Source organism: Magnolia sinica, chromosome 1 (genome assembly GCF_029962835.1).
Source record: "Magnolia sinica isolate HGM2019 chromosome 1, MsV1, whole genome shotgun sequence".
In the NCBI taxonomy this organism is placed as follows: Eukaryota; Viridiplantae; Streptophyta; class Magnoliopsida; order Magnoliales; family Magnoliaceae; genus Magnolia; species Magnolia sinica.
In genome coordinates, this window is record NC_080573.1 from 118567313 (window position 1) to 118588116 (window position 20804).

At 40.7% G+C, this 20804-nt stretch overlaps 2 protein-coding genes across 2 annotated transcripts; one reads left to right on the forward strand and one right to left on the reverse strand.

Annotated features, from left to right (window-relative positions):
* The first annotated feature begins 2441 nt into the window (after nucleotides 1-2441).
* On the forward strand, nucleotides 2442-7575 carry LOC131255560 (uncharacterized). Its single transcript, XM_058256307.1, has 7 exons — nucleotides 2442-2730; nucleotides 3221-3336; nucleotides 3435-3553; nucleotides 3919-4081; nucleotides 4167-4387; nucleotides 4789-5140; nucleotides 6300-7575. Exons 1-7 carry the CDS (start codon nucleotides 2563-2565, stop codon nucleotides 7030-7032), a joined length of 1872 nt encoding a protein of 623 aa, XP_058112290.1. The 5' UTR covers nucleotides 2442-2562; the 3' UTR covers nucleotides 7033-7575.
* A 4223-nt stretch (nucleotides 7576-11798) lies between these two features.
* On the reverse strand, nucleotides 11799-15147 carry LOC131255567 (pentatricopeptide repeat-containing protein At1g15510, chloroplastic-like). Its single transcript, XM_058256319.1, has one exon. It carries the CDS (start codon nucleotides 15001-15003, stop codon nucleotides 12352-12354), a length of 2652 nt encoding a protein of 883 aa, XP_058112302.1. The 5' UTR covers nucleotides 15004-15147; the 3' UTR covers nucleotides 11799-12351.
* Between the last annotated feature and the right edge of the window lie 5657 nt (nucleotides 15148-20804).

The following is a 20804-nucleotide window of genomic DNA, read 5'->3' on the forward strand; positions in this document are numbered from 1 at the left end:
ATGAATGTGTTGTCACCTTCTATGAGAATTTGGCTAATTCTTTATAGCGCTTATGAAATTAGAATTTGCACATGGCCTCAAAAGTACATTGTGTTTATATGCACTATAGAAGTGGTGATTAAATGTATGTGTGAAGTTCTGATTTTACCCCAATTACTAGCTTAATTTTGAAAAGGTTTGTCTATTAAATCTATGTAAAGGATTACTTCCCACTAAAATGAGGTTCAAGTCTACATAACACCTTTGCATGTAATATCATATGCTCACATATCTTTTATTTTTTAAAAATAATGGGGGATTGTTGGTTTAGTTTTACATGGTTTTTAAAAAGATAAAAGAAAGAAAGTTTTTGAGGAAAAGTGCCTTCAACTTTTTTTTTAATTTTGCTTGTGGGAATAGTCTCATATTGGGGAGAAATGAAAACCGTCTCCTTTATATATAAGAGCATGTCGAAAGCTTGTGTTAAGCTCTTGAGTATGCTATGCCATGAACCACACACGTGCGTGCACGCTCGCCCACCTGCCCGCCCACCATGCCCATCATGCCAGGCTCGAGTCGAGCTTGGCTTCGTCTACATGTTACCTTTTGTTTCTGTGCAACAATGTTATGACCATTTACAAAAACTAATGTTTACATTAGCTGACACCTTAGCATCATATGTCCGCCATATAAGCCCTATGTTTTATTATAAATAGTAAGTTTCAGAAAAACTTAATAAATTGTCACTTTACACGCACTCTCTCAAAAATAAAAATAAAAATAAAAATAAATCATTGTTGCTTTTCTCTGGAAAATTTTTCATGTTTTTTCTAAGCTGAGATACCATGAGCATTAATCGCTTGATGTTTTTAGCCAGTTGTTCCTTGCCGATTGGTAGTTGTATCCCAAATAACTTTCATTGCAGGAGAGCTAGATCAATCATCCAGGTTGAGAAATGGGCGCAAATAATCTTGCTGAAAGCCACATGAATTCGGGCGTCGGGCCTCCATTGAATTTGTTAATATCAACTTTATAACGCGTCCACTCTTCATTGATCCATGTGTGCTTTTTTTAAATTATATTCCGAGTAATTTGTTTTTGTCATTCATATGTCTTTAATTATATTCGGATTAATAATTTCCGTGCATTAAAACAACACAGACCTTGAACAAGAATGCCCCGTTGCCACGTGTTGGGCGTTTGTGTTTGGCGTGTGTAGACTGTGCTTTCGATGCTTCTAGCCACCCTGGAGAGAGGTACGGCACCGTTGATATCATGGTTCAAACCGGCCACATAAACAGATCATAAGTATGAAGTGTTTCTACTCGCAGGAGTGCACTTCGAAAGTGTACTCACTCGCGCCTGCAAACAAGTAGCACGTGTGTGGGATCAGCGCCGCTCATCAGGCGTGTAGATCCCATTTCTCAAAATTAGTGCGATGAGGGGCATGTTTTAGTAACCGTGATACAAACCCCTCCATGGATGGATCAAGACAGGAAAAAACTCCCGTTTTGAAAATCCGAAGCCGTACGAGTGTGGCAGTTGCTGTATTCCTTTCTCCACCGTATATTTGCAGACCACCAATTGATCGGCTGGATTTATCTCATCGAAGATATTGCTACGAAATGGATAATCGAGGGTGGGACCCATCCGATTAATGGTCTGGATCAGTGATTTCATGGCCCACTAGTGCAAACTCACGGCCCACTCGTGATGTTTGAATTCCTTGGAACATCTCAAACAGACTATTTCATTTTCATATAGTTTAAAACTGGCATGGATGTACGTTAATCCAGACTGTCCAGATCGTGGGTACCGTTGTGAATGGAACCAACCCAACGGACGTGGCTTTTGTGGATCCCTAACTGTGGGGCCCACAGTGATGTATGCGTCTTATATCCACACCATCCATCCGTTTCGCCAGATCAATTTAGGACATGAGCCCAAAAATGCAACAGATCCCTCAGGTGGACCACACTACTACAGGAAACATTGGTAATTAATAAGATGATATTTGTGTGGTCCTTTCATCCAGGTCTTTGCTACCATATCAATAGGCTGGATGGAAAATAAATATTCCTGTGGCCCCCAATAAGTTTTTAATGGTAGCTGCTCGATCACCACTGTTTACTGTCGTGTGGTCCACTTGAGAATTGGATCAGCTGCATTTTTGGGGTTATTATCTAAACTGATCTGGGGAAACGGATGGACGGCATGGATTTAATACATTTACATCAAAGTGGGCCCCACAGTTGGGGATCCACCGAAGCTACAGGGTCAACCGGCAACGTCAGATGGTTAAGAACGGTCCGATCTGTGTGAATTCACTTCTACAATCCATCCACAACTGTCCTCTCTATTGGACGGTCAAGATCTCCATACATGTACCGTCGTATGTGGTGGATTAGTCACCACCATTCAAAATAGATGACCAACTATCAGTCTATCACCGTACTGTACGCCTGTTCGAAATTCAAACGAGTCGACCGTTGCATTCTCTGTTCTGATCCCCAAGCTCCTCTTCCTCTCCCGACTATCTTCTTTCTCAATAGATTTTCCTCTCCTTCATTGCACTGAATTTCAATGGCCGCGTCCACCAGCTTCTCGTTTACAGAGGACGAGATGGCAATCGATGAAGACCTCGGATTCCCTAAAGCTTATGCCAAGCTCTGCCAGAATCCGCATTTCTTCGATCTGTGCAATCGAGGCCCACCTTCTATTTTCATTCCTTACAAATTGCAGACTCCAGAAGTAAGATTCTCTCTCTCTCTCTCTCTCTCTCTCTCTCTCTCTCTCTCTCTCTCTCTCTCTCTCTCTCTCTCTCCTCAAAGATTTTCTCTTTCTCTTTCTTCTCCTTTCTTCTTTTTTTTTTCTTTTTTTTTTTTATGGATTTTTTTTGATTTCTATGGAGAAAATGGTGGTTTGGGTGGTCTTGGTTAGATGTTTCTGATCATGGGTTTTCTTGATTTTTTGTTTTTGAATGTAAAATACAAAGGCAATTTCTCATTTGGGTCTTTTCCTTTCTTCTTTTGTCGTGTCGCTTGAATTCTGGAAATTTTGTGTAGAATATCTCAAAGAGCATATTGGGTGTTTCCTTTTGATTCGCATTATCTTGATTCTGTTTCCTTGCTGATTTTTCAAATCAGCCTTTTTTTTCTTTTCTTTTCTTTTCTTCTTCTTCTTCTTCTTCTTCTTCTTTTGGAGCTCTTTTTTGCTGATGGTGGGTGTTTTGGTCTAATAGGCACTGATAGCAAGGGATCTGAACCACATGTTCCCCATTATTGATGCAGACAGAAAACCATCACCAAATCCTAGGAATTACACCAGTCTCTTATGGAAGCAGCTCATCCATCTCGGGTGAGCACACACTCGAATACAGTTATTGATGTCCCAGGAGGGTAAAGGATTTCAGCAAAGAAATTGATGGGATTTTTTTTTTCTTTTCGAATTTTCAGGGACGCTGGTTTTGATCCTACTCATTTTCGAGTCGACCCATATGGCAACGTTCTTTACTTCCATGCTGATTTGGGTTCTCCCCTTGCTTGGGAAATCGACCACTGGTTTCCTTGCTCAAGTAAATGGCTTAGGCTGTGTTTGGATGCACAAGTGAATTGAATTGCAAAGTTTAATCAAGAGAGTGGGGAAAAAAAGTTAATGATGTCAGTATTCATAAAGAGAGATGGGCTCTGAAATTGCAGTTAAATTCCTTTAAATTCCAACTTGAAATTTATGTAGTTACAATTTGGAGCCCCATCACCTCAACACGAATGCAAAGCGAAGGTGATGGCAATTTGGTTACTTCCACTTTACTAGACTAATTATAGCATTTCAATCATGTAGTGCATCTAAACACGCCTTACTGAAATCTACTAACTGAAAATTATCACAACTTACATTCTCTCTCTCATGCACATAGACCCTCTGCTGCCTTGGTTGCAGGAGGGGGAAGGACTGTCCCTAGCAACCTGAGGCTATTACAGCGACAAGTATGTAGAAAGAAGCAAAACAAGCTGGAATTTCTCATTCCGTGGTGGGACCTGCAATTGGGTATCTCTGTCAATCAGTTCCTTTCTATATTCGCTTCGAAAAACTCGGATTTCAGGTGGGTTTGAATTTTTCTCCCAATTGGTGTTGGCCTTGAAAACCCAAAAGCTTAAAAACCTGTATGGATGTTGAAACTGTCACAGGAATAGAGCATTTTCATGGTTGTTCTCAGACTCCGAAAATGCAGAATTGAATGCTACTCCAGTGGGGGAGTTTCATATTTTTCCACATCATTTCGTTGAGATGAGCCGGAAAGTAGGCCTTGCTCCAGCAGCCATTGTTTCAACACGTGGAGAACTGGATGCATCAGCTCTGAAACCCGTCGATCTAAATAGACTTCCTGCGCCAAACTCTCCTGCAATTTGTGAGTAGAATACGTGCAATGTTAGATGGAGTGTTTGCCCAGCCAAATAAACTGTAACTGTGGCCGAGCTTTAGGGTCCAAATCATTCATTTGGTATTCCCCTGGATGGAATATTCCACTATCAGATGATGATCCCAAGTCCTAATCATCCAATTAGCCCTTGTTTAAGGTGGACCACTGGTCGTTATTGTCCATTTCATCAGATGGCTAGGATCATCTGAGAGGCTCAACAGATTAATGGTTTTACGTTACCGAAGAGTAGGCCCCACATCCGCCAGTGATGTATTGTGTTCAACAATAGTACACAGTTTCTTTCAATTATCATAATACATCTTTGCTGATTTCCTTTTCTCCTCTAAATAGACTAATGTTTTCTTTTTAATCTCTTCATGGTCTCTCAGCTGCAAGGAAATTTTCAATTGAAGATGATGCTCTCTGCAAGACGATTCAGCGACTTAGACCAAATACATTGAAAGAAAATGATAATTCTGACATGGGTAATAACCCATATGCTACCATTGCAATGGCTAGAGATTCGCTGAAGCACAGAGAAGCAACTAAGTGCGCAGAGATGCAAGAATTGGAGGATGAATTGAATGAAATGAAGCACAAAAATGAAGCAGAAAGGCTTCAAGACTTGGAGTCTGTGCTGTTAAAACGCAAGAGAAGAGTTGAGAAATGCAGGCGGCTAGCAGAGGCACAGTCCTCTTACAGGGATTTACTGGAGAAGATGATTCGGGACTCCATGCACCAGTAAGATTAGTTAAAGCCTTATATCCAAGATCCAAGGGCATGCATAGTATCCTTGGGTAATTGGTTTTGTACAAGTGGGGTCCATGGTTTGATGATCCATAGTCAATCAAACGGACCCCATGGTGGATGCACCACCACCAAAAAATCTCCTAGAGCAGAAGATCCTAGTTTGATCTTTATTTAGTTGAACTTGAATTGGGATGTCATTGCCTTGTTTTCTTAATGGGTCTGCAATGAGGAGGTTTTTGGGGCATGGTCCATCCATTGGTGGGCCCATAAGATAAACAGTCTAGATCACTGAATGCGCTTGTACAAGCTAACCCAAGGACATGGAGTGCACATTCTCGGGTTGTGGATGATACAATTCCTCATCTTTGAAACTCATCGTACCGTTTTTGATGTCCCGCTGCTTCTTCTTTTTTTTTTTTGAAAGGTAACAAAAGTATATTATAAACACTCACTAAAAGGCAAATGACTATACAAAGAGAAGGCAAGAACCACCCCAACTATTTACATGAAGAAAGAATAATTAAGTCCCCCATCCCTCCCCAAAACCCAAGGCCCATTCAGTAACTAGGCTTCTGACTTTCAACATGACCCAACCTGATGGGTGGCTCAAATTTTTAAAACACCCCCCATTTCTTTCTTCCCAAATAGCCCAAAGCCCTACCAACAAGCATAAACACCATAGGATTTGGAACTCCTTTTTGAGATTCACCCCATGCCAAGACAAAAAAGAATAGATCAATAGAAGCCAGATAGGCCCAAGACACCTGGAACGAGGATGGGATACTATTCCACAAAAAGGATGCTATCATGAAGTGCAAAAAAAGGTGATCAATTGATTCCACATTCACCATGCACATCAAACAAACATTTGAGATAGTCATTCCCCGCTTCTGAAGGTTATCAACTGTCAAAACATTGCCCCAACCAACCAACCACGCAAATGCCACTACTTTCGGAGGAGTTACATAGTGCCAAATAAACTTGGTAGCGACCACACCATTTGTGCACTCCCTTAGACCGCGACCTAAAAGCATGCTATAGAAGGATTGGTCCGAGAATCGTCCACACTTATCTAGCTGCCAGCACATCTTATCCTTTTCATAAAGGGATGGAAAGCAAAATTTGATAGTTCTTAAAATGTCTCTTACAGGACCGTTGTTTACAAGGAGCAGATAAAATTGAATCAGACTGCCAACAGCGCTCTCATGGCAAGATTAGAAGCCCAAAGGGCAATCTGCTACTCATCGGAGAAAGAACTCCACAGGAGATTCAAGCAAAGAGACGAGCTTGAGAACCAGATAAGGCCTTACTGGGAGCAAGTGAGGAAAAGATCTCGAATTGATGATACCCTCTCTGAAGAAAGATGTGATAAAACCATGCAATTGTTGCCAGGAAGAGGGACGCGAATGCCTTTGAGGAAGGAACTGAGACAGTTATTGGAAGAGCAGAAGGCATTTGAAGCCAGGGTATCTCTTGCTGAAGAGGAGAAACAAGAAGAAGAGAAACAAAGAGATAGGCATCTGATTATCACAGATAACGTAACAGCACCAGATGATAAACTTCTGAAATTATCTATCAGAGAGGAGGATTGGAGAAAGCCTCGAGGAGAGAAGAAGATACGATCAGTTCCTCAAAGCCCACGAAAGGAAGACGATGATGATGGGCAATGCAGAAAGGCTATCCAAAAGATGAAGGTGCGTTCGGTTCCTCAAAGCCCACAAAATGATGACGAAGAATATAGAAAGAGGATTGGGAAGGTGAATTTGGACAAATGGCTTCAGATGCTTTTGGAGGACAACCAGGATGGCCCGCTTCCAGACTCGTCTCAGAACATCAGTGCTCCAGCAACTGGGACTAATGAAATTGTCAAGAAGCTGAACTGAGAAACCCACAACGAGGAACTTCTGATTTTCAGTGTGTTAATCATAGAGATGAGGAGAGAGAGCATGAAAAAGGTCAAAAGATGGCTGAAAAGAGAATTACCAATGAGGTGGGTAGCACTCATAAAGGTGTTGGAAGTAGTAAGAGTTTTGAAGGTAAGGAGTGGCTTGTAAGATGTGAGAATGCTAGAGCATTCAAGCCAACCCCACCACCATCTCATCTCCTTCAGTGATTTTGGGGGTGAGGAGAGCAGCAGATTGCACAGGCAAGAAACCAGTAGTACTTGGTGACCATGAACGTCATGATGGTGACGAGATCAATATGATGGCCCTCAAAAGTTCATCAACAAATCCATCAAGACCAGCAGCCAAGCAATCAAGAAAGCAGTAGAAACTTGGGTTTTCTTTGTTCTGTTCTTAATGGGTCTTAGTAGAAGTTATAGCCGAGTTGGCATTTGGAGATTGTGCCCTCTACTGTTTAAATGTTTCTCAAATTTGCAGGTTGTGTATGATACATGTAGTGATATAACTACTTGTTGTATTCAATTGCTTTTCCATTGAGGTTTTTTTTTTTTTTTTGCCTCTATGAATTTGTTCAAGCAATGATGAGTGTTTTTAGGCATTTCCTAATCTCAAATTCGATTTCTGTCATTTGTTCAAACAACATCATTCTTTCTTCGATGGCCATCTCTTGACAAGATTAGTATGCCTACTTCCAGCAACCACACCATCAAAAGCATCGTCTACGTTCTCAAAAGCCTCTCCATAAGAGAGGCTATCGCCCATCGGAGCAAATTGTCACCTCAAAGAGAGCTTTCAGGCAAGTCAATGTCGTGTTTGTTGTTCCTTGTACCCATCCATGGCAAAAGACATTGAAATCTACTACCGATAAATCCATAGTTAGCAAAGAGAAGGGCAGTGTGCTGAACTACACTCTTAATAATAAGCCGATTGTAGATTCCTTGACATAGTTGCAAGAGATGTTCCCAGGTAGCATTTTGATGATACGGGCTTTGTATCCTTGTTTAACAGCAATATCAACTGTTGGGGCATGTGATTAATATTGGCTAATAAGAGTGTTAGCTTACATGGTTGAACTTGAGTAAACTATGCAAACACACCAAAGAATTATTAAAAGAAGAACCACATAAATACAAGAAACTGCCTTGATGGTTTGTAATATAGAAAGAATTACATCTAACACATATTTGATGAGTTTGGGAAACATGATCCTGTAACTCCATTTCATTGATTCAAATTTCTTTCCATTGTATATAGTGGCATTTGTTCTCAAGTCAGGAGAGATCTCAATGAACAAAAATCTTGAAAATCAGAAAGGGCTTTATAATTCATTGAGTTGGATCAAGTTCCCACAATCACAGTTCAGTTTCAATCCAATGATTGTCTCAACCAGATCGAATACATATACAGAAAGCATAATGTGCATGGATTCCTTTTGCAAGAATATGCATTGAAATAAAAAAGAGATGACTGCCAATCAACAACATAATTCGAAAAAGGACAACAGATGATGTAATCCATTCCGTCTATTGGAAACCAAATTGGGTGGTGCAATGCAACTTGTTTGGGCATAAAAGTGGCTAGTGCAACAGGGAAGAGCTTTAAAGAGAAATGGGAAAGTTGCCTTGAAACCGAACAGCTGCCCCAGAGAGGAGATTTTAGCTGAAAAATCAGCCCAGCAGCAAACGATGCAAGAGAATACTAAGAATTATCAAGATACAAATGTAAGCAAATCCAAAATATTTTGGTTCATGTTACTTGAAGGTTAGCTTGGAAGATGGTGATGGTCCAAGAGTCCCTTGAATTCATACTTCTAACCCAAAATATTTTGGACCAATAGACTGTGTAATCCACTACATTTTGGATACAATTATTTGTTAGACTATAAATGACAATAATCTCTGTAGTTTGTTCGAAAATCTTTCTAATGAAAATTTTGGATTGTCCGAAAGGTGACCGTTAAGAAGCCACCATTTCCAAACAGAGATGTTATTAATATGTCCTTGACAAGTTATGATGTGCAGTCCACAAGTGGATTATGATTTTTGGCACACAGGCCCACCATCATACACATGGGATCCATTTGCATTGATAGGACGTTCAAATGATTTTAGGGGACAGTCCCAATTTGTAAATCTTTGTATGTCTTGACTATAAGTGGGCATTAGCCATGGATAGAACCATTTATATGGGGGTGAACTGGCCACAATGCATAAGATGGATCCCACCATCAATCACGTTTTCAGGCCAACATAATCAGATGTTCAGTACATCCAATCCCTACAAAAGATAGATACCATCATGAACACCATTAATGTGAAATGACAGTAATCCACTCATGAGTTAGGCCAAACCTGTATTTTGGATCAGGTATCCATCCAGTCATTCATGTTCATGGTGTCGCCCAACTGATGCTAGAACCGTTTGGTTCTTTACGCAGCTAATAGTCATGATGAGGTCAACCCTTTTCACAGCTCGGATGTTCTACAGATGCATCACAATGGGGAAAAACATGCAGTAGGGTAAACTTGAAGTAGTGGGAGCATTACCTGACAGAAATACACAGAGGAGAGAAGAAAATAATCTAAATTGGCTATCTGTTGAACCAAGTGATGAGCCGGTTCAGCATCAGATCAGCTTGCTATGCGAGCCTCGCAGGTATGGTACTTCTCAGTACCTAAAAACATACTTGCACCAGCTACAGATGTAGTCATATAGATCCTCATGTGACCACCAAGGTTTGCTAGAACACATCCCTATGTATTACTGCAGGAAACTTCGAGACTTCATACTTTGGATCAGGGCCATCTTTCATTGATCCAGATTGCTTATATGATAGCCCTCATCTCGAATGGGGAATAGTTACAAATGAAAAACTCTTGATGGAAACATTTCAACCTTTTGATCATTTGACTCTTTCCCTTAAGAGTATGAGCACTTGAAACTTCTAAAAATCATAGGGTTGAAATATTTCAATCTGGGAGTTTTCTTTGGGTATCTTCCATGAGAAGTGCACTTTTAAACAGTTTGGGTCATCGAATAGGACCCTGACCCAACGCCCAACGGCTGAAGTCCCATTGTATCCTATTTGCAATATGTCCTGACATATTCTAGCAAACTTCTATGACCGCATGCTTATGTCGATGGGACCCGTCAGTTGTAATTGCAGTTGGACATGCAAATACCCATAAATGCACTAGATCCTGAATCTCTGATTGGACAATAATGTCCCCTGTGGACCCCACACACTTAGATGAATGTTCCCTTTCCAAGAATCTTTATCTGTGAAATCAATCGGCCAATTCCTCCACCCATTCTGATTTTATGAGTTTGGCCTATCTACTGCAGCCTCATTATGTGGACAGTTTAGTTTGGATTACAAGTATGCCATGCATAAAATCTATGCATAACTATCACACAACATGCTACCCGAGTGCAGAATAACTTCCCAAAAACACTCAAAGGTTCCTCAGTTCTGGGGAAGATGGAGGATTCAGTGAAATAACACCATCCTCAAGCCCAGAATAAGCAGACTATTCTGGGATTGCAGTCCCATGGTTCAGTGGTCCACTCCAGACATTTGATCCATGGAGCCAAACCAAGGATGGACCAAGATAAAAGAATTTCCTCGATAGGATAATCCTACCCTTTCAATTTGTCAACTGCAAATAGCCGTTTCGTGAGAACCAGACGACATCCATCCACTGCTGTGATAGGCCCCACCAAGGATTTACCATAACTAAAGATCCCAGATTGAAAGATCCTATCCTTGAATCTTCACCCCTTTTCTATTTAATGTGGACCACTTCCAGTTTTCCCTTAACCATCTACCCTGAGACCGACTGTCCCAATGGAGAAACTTGTGGGTGTTCCTCATCCATGGCAGAGCCCAATGGTCTTCAAAAAAACAACGGACCATGGGCCCTACTTGCACATATTCAATGCGCATTTGGTTGAGGGTCATATAGCACCTCCAGCTTCCAAATCCAAGCTGGTTTTGATCTCCGAGAACATCAACAGTCCACCCTCTGTGCCCCATCACCAGTTCAAGACCAAAATCTACTTCCATACTTTGTAGACTTGCCATCCTTCTGGCTTTGATAAATCTGGCTTGAGCACCGGTGGATGAATGCTAAAGAAGTTGACGGAATTGGGTGTAGTAGATTATCCACCTACACTTCGCATTTTGCCTAAAGGCACAGACAACCTCTTACCAAATCCATGCATCACAGTGCATTTTGCCTGAAGGCACAGAAAACCTCTTACCATATCCATGCATCACAGTCTCCAATATCAGTGTGATCCACATAAACACATCCATCTCAAATGGGCCCACATAAACTTCAAGAGTATCCTCCAAAACACCCACATTTTTTTGTAAATCTATAAATGCATGCATAGCCAAAAGCAGAATCAATCTGTTTGTTTTTTTTAATCCTACATAGGGATGATTGAACATACCTTATTCTAGTGCATCCAAATGGGAACATACCAATAGAACACTAATTATAGTAATCTTGCCAGGTTGTGTACCATCAACTTGTGTTTGGTGCTACATGGGCAATCATCCTTTTCAGACATCCAATCAACAAATGGTTAGATATGTTCTTTTTTGTTTTCTTTTTTATTTTTTCTTTTTTTGTGGAGAAAGTATTGAGCCCTCCTTCCCTTCAATGGGAAGTAAAGAAATCTCCAACATTCATGAGTTCCCTAAGATGCATCAAAAGTGTATAAGAAAAGCATACATATCAGAGTGGAAGAATAAACAACCTCGTTCAACGTTGATCTCGTCTTGTACAAATTATTTTTGTGAAGCACAGAAAATACAATAGAAATAAGTAATCATACAAAATTCAAGATGGGAGGAAATAGCCTCATCCTCTACAAGTCTTTGGTTATCCAACCCTTAAAACATACATATACAACATTCGCTTCAAATTTCACCATACAGATAATCACAAGTTATGCTATTTGCTGAAGCTTTCACATGCAGTCATGTACATCTTGCCTCAAGTTCTGTTTCAGATGGGACCTACTCATGTAATCCCGTTGATACAGTGTCAGAAAATATCATAGAAGGCATCTTTCTATGTATTTAACTTCTGTATTGAATTAGTGGGAAAGGGGGTAATGAGACAAAAAGTTGTGATGTTGGGCCCCACAAGATTCAGACACACGTCTTCATCATTGAAAATCGGCCTATTTGTAGAAACCATCTTTCTTGAAGCCGTGCATTCCTTCATCTGCGGTATCGGTATGGTGACCCCCATAAAGCATATCTTGAGTAGCATTCTGGTGGTTTCACTTATTACGTCTACCCCAATAGCCCTCGTCACCACAAGAGCAAGTTCCATCTTTGAAATGGTGGAATTGTTCAGAGTCCCTGACTGCTATTTCTCGCCGAACCACCTTCGATATTAATTTAATGGTATTGTGGCAGCTGCTGCACATATACAAGTTTTTCGTCACCCAGATAGGCATCCCGGGTGTAGTATTAATGAGTCCAAAAGCAACAGCTAGTCTTTCACTGTGACCACAAAAGATTTCCTCCTTTGATGCTTCGACCTCATCCATGCAGTTATTCTCGGGCATGTCAAAACCTGCTGTTTTCATCCTCTCGTATAAGCCATTCAAAACTGCACGAATATCGTTCATTTGTGGATGGGATTCATCTCCACTGAGAAAAGCATGGACTGCTCCCTTAGCTTCCACCCAACTGCATCCAGGATCAACACTCAGTCCTCTTTCTATCATCAACCTTCTCACCCTCGCAACTGCGTCCCATCGTCCATCATTAGCATACAAATTACACAAAAGAGCATAATACCCAACACTCTCCGAATCCAGTTCAAAGATAAAGCGGGCCGCAAGTTCGCCGAGGTCGACCCGCTGGTGGATTCTGCATGCATTTAACAAGGCTCCCCAAACACCAGCATCTGGCACCATGGGCATCTTTTCAATGAACTCGTGCGCTTCCTCTAAATGCCCGGCACGGCCCAGCAAATCCACCATGCAAGTGTAGTGTTTCAAATTTGGCATCACAGAGTAGTGTTGGCTCATGCTGATAAAATACTTCCTACCTTCACTCACCATTCCAGACCTACTACAAGCACACAAAAGGGAAATGAATGTAATCTCATCTGGACTAACCCCCACTTCTATCATTCTATCAAACAGCTCAATGGCAAGGGCTCCATGTCCTCGCTTCGCATAGCCAGTTAGCATGATATTCCATGATGCTACATCCTTACTTTCATGGACATTAAACTGTATCCGTGCATGTTCCATCCTTCCACATTTGACATACATGTCTAGAAGTGCATTGGGTAGGAAACCCTCAAATCCCAATCCATTCCTTAATACATGTGCATGGATCTCTTTTCCACACATCAAAGCTCCTATGCCCGCACATGCTGCAAGGGCAGCGATGAAGGTAACTGTATTGGGTTTTACATCAATTTGCATTTTCCGAAAGAAATTCAATGCCTCAAAGCTCTTGTTATTGATTCTAAAGCCTAAAATCATAGAACTCCAAGATATCACATTCTTCTCAGGCATCCGTTTGAAGACTTCCAAAGCCTTATCAATGAACCTACACTTGGAATACATGTCAATGAGCATGTTTCCAACTATAGTGTATGCAATGAGCCCTCTCCGGTTTGCAAATTCATGTAGCTCAATGCCTCTATCTAGAAGTCCCAAACAAGAGCAGGCAGACAAAACACTTGCAATTGTAATCTCATCCGGCATCACACCCTCTAACTTCATCTGTTCATAAGTTTGCACAGCTTTAGAAGGCAACCCATTCTTATCGTAGCCCGATATCATCGCTGTCCATGAGACCACATCCTTATACCCCATTCCAATAAAAACCTTCTCTGCTTCCTCCAATTTCCTGACACTAACATACATTTGAATCAACGCATTACACACTGAAACATCAGCACCAACCCCAGTTCTGATCACATAACCGTGAATCTCCCTCGCCAAAATCAAATCACCCAACAACTCACAAGCAGAGACCACACTTGTCATTGTCATCAAATCTGGCTCGATGGAAAGAACCCGCATCCTCAGAAACAACCACAACCCTTCCAAGCACTCCCCATTCTCAAAATAACCTGAAATCATCGCGTTCCACGAAATCCTATCTCTCTTCGGCATTCCATCAAACAAGCGGCGTGCACTAAAAAAATCGCCACACTTGGCATACATGGTAACCATAGCATTAACCACATCAATTTCTGACTCATACCCAAACCTAATCACATGAGCATGAATCTCCCTACCCCTAACTAAATCCGGAATGCCCCCACAAGACCTCAAAACACAAGGGAACGTATACAAATCAGGCCGAATTCCCACCCATAGCATCCGATGGTACAAATTCAAGGCCTCATCGAGAAACCCTGCTTTCGCATAACCGCCCACCATCACATTCCAAGAGAAAACATCCCTCTCAGCCATTTTACCAAACACAAACCACGCGTCCAGCAAGTTACCGAACCTTACGAACATGCTCAAAAGAGCGTTCCCCAGCCGTACGCTGAAATGCGTCAAAGAAGAACTTGAAGAACATAGATGGGCATAGACGCGGGCGCCTTCTGGGGAAGCCCGCTTACATTCGCAAAGTCTTAATAAGGAAATGTAGGTTTCTTCTTCGATGGGAATCGAGCACTCTTGGTTGGAAGAATCCTCCAACAATTGGAGGGCTTGTTGTAGGTTTCCTCGGCTGCATAGGAGAGAGATTTCTGGATTGAGATTGGTGGTGTTGGGAATTGGGTTTGTGTTGACAGAAGCAGAGATTTCATGGGCGGGCTTTTTTATGGAGATTTGGAGGGTTTGATGGGTGGGAGAGAAGGAGCGGGATTTGGGTGTTTTAGGTTTTGAAGGGAGAGGAAGGAGAAGTTCTGTTAAGAGAGGGATAGCTGGGGTTTTAGCAGAAACCGCCATTTCTGGAGGAGAGTGAGAGGAGCATGCTCTTGCTCTTTTGTTTTGGCTTTGGCTTGGGTTTTGATTTTTGGAGGGCTTTTCGCTTCAAGGGTGGTAAAAGAGGACCTGCAATAGGCCGGGTCGGCCCGCGGTTGATTGGCCCGACCCGCTTCTAAGAGGGCGCTGGTTGCGGTTTTTGGTCCAAATAGCCCTGTAATATAACATGATGGCCTCTCTTCTCGAAAGGAAAAAGTATGATGGCCTCTCTTCTCGAAAGGAAAAAGTTTTTTTTTAATAGACATAAGCCCCACCAAAAATTGAAATTCAACCTACCCCTTGACCAATATCAGCCGTTCATTTTAATTAGATAGTCGTGAACTTATAGTAGGGTTTTCTCTCTTTTTTATTTGAAGTTTTTTATAGCTCAAAGCTATATTAACATTATGTATTAATTTTGAACTGTTTCTCCTATGCAGTCTATATGTGATGAGTTTTGCTATCAAACTTAGACCGATAACATGAAATTAAAATCTCTTATATATGGACAGAATAAATTTGCTTTACAACAACTCAGTGGGCCCACATAAGATATAGATGGATTTAAAATATTGGACCCTTGCCACACAAGGGTCATTTGATCGTTTCCTTCTTACTTCCCTAGGTTTTTCATAGGAGGGGAGGAGGATGTGAAAAGGAGGATGGTTTTCCCTCGTTCCTTCTTCCTTCCTTCTTACTTCTTCTTTTATTTATTGGTTTCCTTTATAATTATTTTTCGATTATTTTTCTATGAATGGTAGGAGTTTGCAAAAGATAGGAAGTGTGGTAGTTTCCTTTATGCTTGTTTTTATTTTTTTGTCTGGTTGGTTATGATTGGTAAGAGTTTGTGAGAGAGAGGAGAGTGTTATTATTTCCTATATAGTTGTTATAATTTTTTTGTATAAATGGTGGGAGTTTGCGAAAGATAAGAGAGTTTGGGGTCCCATTTTTTTTTATTTTGTATGAATAATGAGATAACATGGATCGCAAATATTCACTGTGGACAACTAATATTCATTATAGACCGCTGAGATTAACAGTGGACCGCTGAGATTCACTATGGACCGCTGATATTCACTATTAACCACTGAGATTAACAGTCAACCGTTGATATTCACTATGGACCACTAATATTCAATTGAGGACCATTGATATTCAGTTGAGGACTGTTGATATTCAGTTGGTCTTGTAATATCAACGGTTCTCAACTGAATATCAGTGGTCCACTTTAATAATATCTGCAGTCCTAATTGAATATCAACGGTCCACTACTAATATTTGTGGTCCACAGTGAATTCCACTGTTAATATTATAAATACACTTGTTTGTCAATTACGTGTGTTAATGTGTCAATAAGTTGGTTAAGCCTTTGGAAGCTGAAGATAAAAGATACATGAAAACTTGGAACATCAAGGAGTGAAGAAATGGATAAATTAAGGTGCATTGGTGACCCTAACCTCAAACCCTTTTAGGTACAAAATTAGCTTAGCATATAGATGATCTATTCTCTAATAGGTAAACCTTTGTTTAATCATCTCAGTCTTTAGAGCCTTCATTTGATTATGACTAGTTAGGCTTTAGAGGTGCAAAGGTACTGATAAACAAACAGCCCAAATCAATAGTTTTTTAGTGGATCTTAATCCTATCAACACGTCACCGATAGGACTTGATATAATTGAAGATCTCCTTGATAGAATCAAAGAAACAGTCCAACAAACAAACTGCATATCTCTGGATTTTCTCGATCCTATTGATAGAACCGTTGAACTAGCTATTTTATATTTGTTGCAAACTTTTTTATAAAATGGTCATTCTATCCTTTGGCAAATTGATAGGTTTTTTTGTGCAGTTAGAGCTTAGGTGATTCCTCACTCATTATCTTTCTCCTAAACTCAAAACCAAATATATTCATGTGCCCAAAAAAAGGACTTAATCGTATTTCTAAGCTTCGCTAAGCTTCTGCATACCGTAGGGGATAATGCACGTAATTTCAACGTCTTCTGTTAATATTCATGGTCCTCACTGAATATCGATGGTCCACTGTTAATATCTATGATCCACAGTGAATTCCGTGATCCATGTTATCTCATCATTCATACAACAACAAAAATAAAAATGAAAATGAGATTATTACACTCTCCTTCCTTTCACAAACTCCTATTATTCATTAAAAAAAAAAAAAAAAACATTTTAGGTTTATCCACACCTGCTTGGGAAAGGGGACCGGATTGGGATTGGGTACTACCCGCCTCCCAACTCGAAAGAGGCTGAGTATAGGTTTATCCACACCTCCATCCATTTATACATATCATTTTAGGTACTAGTCCAAAAATCAGACATATCCAAATTCTAGACTAGTGGACTAGAGATTTTTTTATTAATCTGATCTTTGTGTTTTGCCTTCACTGGGATATATATAACTTTATAAATAGGTTGGATGGCAAATAAACATCAAGGTGAGCCCTAGAAAAGTTTCAACGGCAGATATCATCATGACCACTACTTATGGTATGGTCCACTTGAGCCTTGGATCTGCCTCTATTTTTAGCCTACACCTTAAAATAATACGAAAAAAAAAAAAAAGAATGAATGATGTGGATAAACCATACATCACAGTGGGCCCCTCAGATCCCTAACCTGTTTCGAGCTGGACATACGGCTGTAGTAGCCAATCGGCAGAGCATCGGGCAGAGTTGGAAAATGTGGAGCATTTGAGGTTGCAAATTGTAGCCAATTTAAATAAATCTGCCGTGCTTGAGTTGAGCCCTATGCAACCTGACCCGCCCACGTATGGCTAGGTCAGATGACCCAACTCACCCTATCCAAAGCCGGATGCTTGCATACAAATATTCCTTTTTCAAACCTAAGTGTGGTTATGTCAAGTTGAGTTGGGTCCGCCACTCAAGCCTCAAGTCATGTCGGCCTTGGGCTCAATGATTTTTATTGGGTCGGGTTACATGGTATTGGGTCTCTGATCTATTAAGGAGCGGGGCTGAAATCGACCATCTCCACCATTAAGTTTTTATTATATTTGTACAGATGGGGGCCTAATGTTTGATGATCTAGACCATTGACTCGATGAGTTTCAAGTTGATGTAGAGGAGATGCGAACTGTTTTATAGCCAAGATCGATCTGAAAAGGTCCAGTCGACATTAGAAGTTATCAAGACTGTCAGAATATTAAAACAGACATATCTCGCAAACCGAAATGAGTTATACGTACCTTATATGATTTTGGGGTAGTATGAGTTACTTTAGCCAACCAACCCAGCTATTCACGCCGAATTTGTGAGATTGCATCAGTTCGATGGTCAAATTCTATGTTTATTTCTGTTTTTACTGTTTTTATCGCTTAGGCTTTAGAGTTGTGTCAAACTTGAAAAGTGTTTAGAAAAGTTAGGAGAATATCGTGATTAAGCCACATAGGACACTTACTATAAATAGTAAATTTCTATTTATGAGTTTTAGTCATAGTTAATTTCTAAACTTTTTTCAAGTCTTGGTATTCCTGTTTAAAGGTTAAAGGATTGTAGATTGGTTTATCAATATTCAGTGTGTAGCCCTTTATCTATTGAATGTTGACCATTGTTTGTATTTCTCTTCTTACCCGTCCATTTATCGGCCACCAATTCAAGGGATAAGATTGTTTCATCAGGGAATTTTAGGGAAGATTAATGATATGATTCAGCTTGAGGATATGAAAAGGACAAGTAGAGCCTATCGGTCCTTTGGGTCAGTTATCGGCTGGATAGGAAGAATCCAGACACCAAAGAACGGACGCGGATTGCATGCTGACACTGCTGGTAGGGATGACGCTACTGGACGGTTATCTGTGAACCCCACCATGATTGCACAAACGTGAGTGACTAGGTTGGGCTCCAAGAAGACTCCAACATTATGGTCCAACGAATTGGACCCTTTTGCTACATTTTTTAGGTATCCTGATCAACAGTGGGCTTGATCAGATTGACAATCTAGATTGCTGAATGGTGGTTCCACACATGGGATTAGAAGCCTCAAAAAATGATATAGTGACAATCAGCACTGCCGTTAGATCAGTTAGGGAAAATCTCATGGATGACTAGGCTCGAAAAAAATCTAGGTAGAAAATTGGATCAAGGGTCTATCATGCGTACTAGACCTTTCAGAGTATAATGTCTTTAGAAAGTTATTGGCCAACCCTATATGCTATCAATATAAGTAGAGCTGGGCATCGGACCGGATTTGGTATAACTCGAACCGATCTAAATTCTCAATATCCTGACCCGAATTCGATCCAATCCGGAATCGAGTCTGGGTCATCTGACTCGGACCGACGCGATGGATGGTTGGCCTAACCCGAACCGAGTCGAATCAGGTTGGATACGATTCGGATCGTTTGAATCTAATCTAATTGTTTCATATAGTATGGTCCACTTCAACCTTCAATATACTACATTTTTATGCTCAAGGCCTAAAATGATATGTCAAAATGGATGAACGGCTTAGATAAAACATACATCAAGGTGGGCCCCACACGGCTCTGAAAGAACTGTATACACCCATTCACAGGACGTGTTACCATATTGACGTGCATTGCACGTAAGCGCAATGACGTCCTTTTCACGCAAGTCCGTGACTTGCTATATTGACATTAGTAAGTTTTGTGGGTCTTATCATGGGGGTGTGTGTTATATCCAAACCATCCATCCATTTGGCGAGCTCGTCTTAAAGCTTGAGATGAAAAATAAGATAAATCTAACTATTGTGTAGACCACACGAATTATTTAACAGTGAAAATCATACTTTGCTGCTATTTGTGGTGTGATCCAGATGATCTTTGGATATTATTCATTTTTTGGATAATGCTTTATAATAATCTCTAAAAATATATGAACGGTGTAGATATAATAAATACATAACTATGGGGCCCATGTAACTTTGATATCCTTTGAACCGTTCGTACAACTCGGAGCTCGAGGAGCGTCAGTGCTCGTCTTCTCACGACACGTACCTACAATAGCTGGCTGGATGTTAGGCAGATATCATGGTGGCGCACAGAGAGGGAAACGAATTGGCTACTGCCCCTGACATGGTCGGTGCTATGTGGGCCCCACCATGACGTATGTGTTTCATCCATGCCGTCCATCTATTTTAACATATCATTTTACAGTATGAGTCCAAAAATGAGATATATTCAAATCTCAAGTGGACCACATTACAGGAAACAATGTTGAATGAGAGTCAACCATTAAAAACATTTTGAGGGTCATAAAAGTTTTGGATCAAGCTGATCTTTGTTTTTCCTCTTCATCTAGGACTATATGACCTAATTAACAGTTTGGATGTCAAATAAACAGTATAGTTGGCCCTAGGAGGATTTTAATGGTGGATACCTAACCGCGATCGTTTTCATGTGGTGTGGTCCACCTGAGATTTATATTCCTCTCATTTTTGGTATCAAGCAATAACATGATCTTTAAAAATGGATGAATGGAATGGACGAAACACATACATCATGGTGGGTCCCACAGAGCACCGACCACCAGCTACAGAGTCTGTGGCAGGGGGAGTAGTTGTCCGGTTGCTTTCCCTGTGCAACTGATCAAATTCAAAACTCCATTGCAGTATCCTGTGCTTGCTCCCGAGCATTTGAAAGCGAGCCAAGCTGATCCATATCTGGTTGTGAAGCCACCTCCGCACCAACGGTAATGCAATAATCATCATGTTCAGCGAATCCTTCTCTCCTTTTTCCATGCAATACGTATAGAAGCTATGTCCCACAAACGGTGCCAACAAATGCATGT